General features: G+C 36.7%; 1 protein-coding gene across 1 annotated transcript in view; it reads right to left on the bottom strand.

The window, feature by feature from the left end:
• Positions 1–6,117, bottom strand: part of LOC107732449 (BMP/retinoic acid-inducible neural-specific protein 3-like) — a 48,997-nt gene that overhangs the window by 36,300 nt on the left and 6,580 nt on the right. Inside the window, exon 3 of the mRNA XM_016543788.1 lies at positions 1,154–1,456. Coding sequence (XP_016399274.1) covers positions 1,154–1,353 — 200 coding nt within the window. The 5' untranslated portion in view covers positions 1,354–1,456. The remainder of the gene's footprint in view (positions 1–1,153; positions 1,457–6,117) is intronic.

Raw genomic sequence — 6,117 nt, 5'->3', positions numbered from 1 at the left:
GTACAGAATGTACAGTATTTGAAAAATAATGTGTTTTTTGAACATTAAAGCATGTCAACATATTCTGTTACACCAAATACACAAAATAATGATCTTTAAAATAGCATCATATGACCCCTTTAAATGTTTTACCTAAATTCTGGCATGCATGTGAAAGCTGCTCTTTTTCAATTAGTATTTTGACATAACACACTTATTTAATGGTTGTAATCTTCCCCTAACACAGCCTTGCTGCCAACAGTAGCCATCTCAAGGGGAACAGGTGATAATGCCGAGTAATAAGAATTAAGAGCCCACTAATCAGTTAGCCACATGATAAGACTATTAATCTTGCAGAGGGAGCGCTGAGCCTCTGATGCACCAGGTTTAGCCAACAGACTAAAAAATCTCCAATGTTTTGATGAAAGGCCAATCAGAGCACCCATGAAGTAGCTCCTACAAATTAGAAGATGTCAACTGTGGCTTCTGAGAAAAGATGAATATTTGATAACTGTCCCTGCAATGATGGAAATGATGATGTATGAGAAATCAGCAGTAATTTAAGAGCTGGAATTTCTGCTCACCTTCTACCAGGCTAAATTCTACCAACTGTGTTATGTTACTTCTGCCAAGTTAATTTCAGCAAAATTAAGGCCACTAGAATATGTTTGGGACTGGTAAGATTTTAAATAAGTGCTCAAGAAATGTTTCTTATAGTTATCAATGTTGAAAACATTTGTACTGCTTAATATTTTTGTGGAAACAGTGAATTATTTGATGAATTAAAAATTAAAAAAAAGAGTGTTTACAAATACGTGTACCGTTACACCCCTAATATATATATATATATATATATATATATAAATTTTACTGCAAGCCCATTCATTTATTATTCATAAACTCAGGGAATACAAAGAAATTATTCATCTGTTGACTGATCAGTTACATAGCAACAGACAATACACATAACTTCTAAACTATCTAAATAGCGTTCGGTTATTCTGATAATGTTCAAGGGCTTCTAAATGCGGCTAGAGTGTTTAAATAGAGTTTAACTGGATCATGACCCACTGACCTTCTGACCCAATAATGTATAAATTGGTACCATCAAAAACCATGGCAAGTGAAAATGCTGCGTGAAAATTATGCAGGCCTCAGTTCATTTACAACTAACCTGTAGATCTTGTATCTCGTGGAAAATCCCTGACGGTTCCTCTCCACAAATTCAGTGTACTCTTGTGTGTGGTGAAATGGGCCCTTGTCAGAAAGAAGCCAGTCCAGGGGGCCTGCAGGGCCTTCTTCAGCTAAACTGGCAGAGCTTGTCAGCCAGCAGCGGAGGCTGAAAGTCAGCAACAGCAGCTCCCATAGAGCCATGGGGGAGTGGCACAAGGCTTCAGAAGCACAGGCTCTGGTGCAAGACCACACTCCACCACCCGACACTGAAGATCAGCATGGCTTCAGCCCCACAAATGCTTGCCTAAACACACACACAGCACACAGATTCACACAGAAAGAACAAAGATGCATTAGTAAACACTCAGTCACCTTCACCTCCACTCAAACTCACCAAAACAACTGTTCCTTTAAGTGCAAAGTGCACACATACAGACAAAAAGACAGGCAATTAACAGGAAATTCTGTTTCCTTGAGGCGAAAACTATTTAGGACTCCGGAGAGATCTTGTCAACATAGAAAGGGGAGAAAAGTACGATGATTCTTTGTGGAAATAATCTACAAATATTCTGTAAGTGAGAAGTGTAATGTATTCACAAAAAAAATTTATCTGCATGGTAATGAGTGTTTTAGTACTTCAGAGGAACAAAGTATCACCAAATTAACAATAAAAGAATGTAAGTGAAATGATAATAACCTTCTGTGCACATGCTTCCAATTTTAGCATCCTCTGTGCAACTGCACTAGTACATGAAATGGAGAAGTTCTCTCTAAAACTGCTTATATTAATCCAAATAATTTCTAACTCTGAACAAGCTTTTTGCTTCAAGTGCAAACTGTATAAAAAGGCAAAAGCACCAGATACGGTTTAAATCCAAGCGCTGTAATTCAGTCGCATGGTAAACAGATATAATGAGCAAATTTTTGACGTCTCTTTCAGTTAGTTCTCAGTGTCTCCCGCAGTCCCGCCCCTTGTTCTAACCCTGTTATTATTTCCATATTTCCACCAAGTGCTGTCAATCATTCTTCACGGCCGTGACCAAACCAGATGTTGGAAAAGAGTCTCATTACTGTATTCTGATGACAGTCTGTCAAGTCATGTGTGCCATGTGACCATATGTGTGGGCGACTTTCAAAAATCATCATACTTTTGTAGAACGTACAGATTAAAATACAGACCTTGAGATAACATGCAATATAAATGCACCACATTGGCTTGTAAATCATTGCTTAGTACAACCTCTAATTACGAAGACGTGCATATCAAAACAGAAGCTCTACTATGCCTACACATTTATTGCAGTGCAGAAACCGATGGGATAAAAATTGCATAGCTGTTGGTCAGCATATCAGTTCATTAAATAGCTTTAAGCTTAATATTTCAAATCGCTATAAGTTGTCCACCTTTGGCATTTATTCTTATGGGAGGATTTTCTTGGATGATGTATCTGCACCCTCATCTCCCACAGAACTATATAATGTATGTAGCACACTGGTAAGCAGCACATCCGTAACGGTGTGAATACAGCCCCGATCTGGGCTACAATGCTTTCTTCTGTGATTACAGCAGATTTAAAAGCAATACTTTTGCTGCATGACATCTAATTCTTCAGTGCAGACATCCGTACTTCTCCATGCATATTGATGAGGAAGTCTCAGTGGAACACAGTAACCACTCAGTAGGGATCCTACAATGCGCTGCACTTCAGCGAAACAGTGCACCACAAAAAAAGGCCCTTTCAAATGCCGCAATCTCCACATTTCCATCAGCAATTCTTTTGACTTGCTATTTTTTTGCCTTGAGTAACAAGCGCTTTGCTTTTGTGTAAAATCACTGTTTACATTTCTGCCGAGAGCAAAGCATCGTTATATGTGTTCCAGTTCTTTTTTCCCCCTCTTTTTTGGGGGGATGGTAGCTCTGCTTGGCAGGTGGCAATGTGGAAGGGGAAAAAAAGACGATTAAAAGACGTGTAATGTAAGTCACAAGGGCAGAGAGCAGCTTTGAGATAGATGGTGCTTCTGGCTTATGTTCTCTTCTGAACATACTATTGAGTTATTTCAGCTTAGCTCTTTATAAAAAAAGCAAAATACTCTCATTTTAGACAGCAACTTGTAGTTAAATGCTTTATTCAGGAGCAAAATGCCAATGAGAGCAGGGTTGTGATCTTTGTAACTCTCCAGTCCTTTGAGATAAAACCTGCAACCTCAAAACTTTCAACAGTCAACAGCTCAAAACTGTACCTGCATCCTATCTTCATACGCCGAACATGTAAACATGTATTCATTAAGAGCACAGTTCATTTCAAAGCAATCTGCTGCTATAATCACATTATCTCCCCCACCCAGTGCAGTAACAGGATTCTGGTTATTATCTGTAGGAATAATATCAGTATGTGTCATTCCCTGTTTACAGGGGCATCATCAGACAATATCTGTGGTTACAAAAACAATACACTTCATCAAATGCTGTTGAACCGATCCACCCTGAAAGAGGAGCCGAGGTGTACTTTTAGATCACAAATAAAACATCTAGCCTGAAAGAGAAAGAAAGTTTTTTATCATCAACTGTGGACGCATGAAAAGCACCAATGGTGCCACTTAAATATAACTGAACACCAAACGGGCTTGAGATATCCTCAGACTGGTCTGAAATGTCATAAAAGTGACAATTCTGTTGATTCCTACACAACTTTATGATGATTAAACCATGACTTTTCTGTAAAGAGGCTCTGAAACGATATGTACTGGGAAAAGCGCTTTCACAAATATAACTGACTTGACTTGACTTGACAAGTGTGACGTGTGGAGGACTAAAAGAAAATTGATGTATAAAATGTGTGGGATGAACAGAGAAATAAATGATGGAGGAGAAAGTGTAAACACATAAATGAGGATAATTAAGAAATGAAATAAGTATCTGCATGAGCCAAATTAAGCAAAGGTCTGGTGGGAGAGAAGATCAAAACAGTAGCTAGTTTTCTTGGAAATGGAGAAAATAATTATTCAGAGTTATGTTGGATTAAAAATTGTGTTATACCACCGTAGAACTCATAAAGAGGTATTTTAAGCTCTTTATGGGGAGAAAATTATGTATACAGTTTTGCACGATCATCTTAGCCTTGCTACATGACATGCAATTTTTCATTTAAACTAGATGTTGCAAGAGTATTTGTATCATAACCTGCAGGGTCTGCAATAGCGATATAAAAAGTTTCGTATTGTAATTTGTCATGTAAATGGTGACTATGACAAGGTCCTGTGTGTTTACCTAGAGGGACGAATCATTTTAAAACTACAGCCATGCCTGGTAATAAGAGAGAAACAGACTAGACAAATAGCTGTCTGAATGACAAAAGGCCAATCTGTTTTAAATGGTATACCATTTTGCTTAAGCACATTGAGTTATTCATTACGCGGCATTGCGACTCTGTCATTTTAGTTTATGCTTATAATGTGATTGTGGACATATTCTAAATAAATAACGGACTCAAACCGAACAGATAATACAAATAATATCCATTTAGCAAAAAATGAATAGAGAAATTCTTGTTTTAGGTATTGGAAAGGCTATTTCCTTCCCTTTGTTGTATGCAGTGAAGATGAACTCTGCAAGGTCACTGAAATGGGAATCTTTAGAATGAAATGACTACAGGTGTTCAGAACTAACTGAACAAACTTTCACAATCTGTTGGGAAAATGCGCCTAACAATGAGGTACTTTATGAAATTCTACAGGTGCGTTCAACTGACCTACAATACCATGTTTCCTTGTGCTTTGCTGTAGAGCTGACAATTAATTCAAATGAACTGAATTTGCCTGTTGAATTGTGAATTCAACTCTGAACTCAGCTTGAACCTCTCTTCCTCTAAATAGTCAACAAATAATTAGTTATGCATCACAAAGGACATTGTGAACTTTTTCATCTGTTTCAAATTTTGTTTCTCCAGACCTAGTTTTACACAGTTCAACAAAACAGTAACCCTGCTAGTTAGCTTGTTAAAAACAAATTAATAAAGGAATATATGAGTGGTAACATTGTTAATCCATGTTAGCTCAGGTCCATTAACATTAATAACATTAATAGATACAACTTTTGGTTTTAATCATGTATTAGTAAATGTTAGAATCAACATTAACTCAGATTAATAAATGATTTAAAAGTATTTTTCATTGTTAGTTAATGTTAACAAATAGAACCTTATTGTAACAACCCTCTACGCACACCTTGGCAATATAATCGCCATTGGCTAGTACATTTTTTGTTTACTCGCCAGACTGATATACTATTTTACACACACACACACACACACACAGACACACACATTTACTTAGCTATCTAAATGGGGACATTACATAGACTTCTATTGTATTTATATACAGATAGTTATACACTTTTTTAACCTAAACCCACCCCTACTCCTAATCCTACCCCTCACAGAAAACTTTCTGCATTTTTACAATTTCAAAAGTAAAAAAAACTTTCTTTATTTTAACAGTTTTACAAATGAGGACATCCACAAATTGAGGTTTTTGCCGATTTTGTCAGGCTTTGCTCACTTTTGGGTAAAAATTTGTCCCCAAAATATGGTTAAGTAGGCACACACACACACACACACACACACACGATTCCACCCAATCAGCTTATCTTTGTAAAATGGAACAGCTTCTTAAATAACTGAATGTGCACTCTTAACTCCAGCCAATCAAGCATTATATTATATTATGATAATTAAGCACTATTTAATGATAGAACTAGTGATTAGAACTAAAACTTGGTAACCATGAATGAATGCATATTTGTCATTTTAACTGAACTTAGGACTGATGGTGGTGTTTAAGATATTGTTGGTAATAGGTAATAGTAATTATTATTAAAAGATACTACTACTACTACTACTACTACTACTACTACTACTACTACTACTACTACTACTACTACTACTACTACTACTACTACTACTACTA

The sequence above is a fragment of the Sinocyclocheilus rhinocerous genome, unplaced genomic scaffold (genome assembly GCF_001515625.1).
Source record: "Sinocyclocheilus rhinocerous isolate Xijiao unplaced genomic scaffold, SAMN03320098_v1.1 scaffold1150, whole genome shotgun sequence".
In the NCBI taxonomy this organism is placed as follows: domain Eukaryota; kingdom Metazoa; phylum Chordata; class Actinopteri; order Cypriniformes; family Cyprinidae; genus Sinocyclocheilus; species Sinocyclocheilus rhinocerous.
This window is presented reverse-complemented; position numbering and strand designations above follow the sequence as displayed.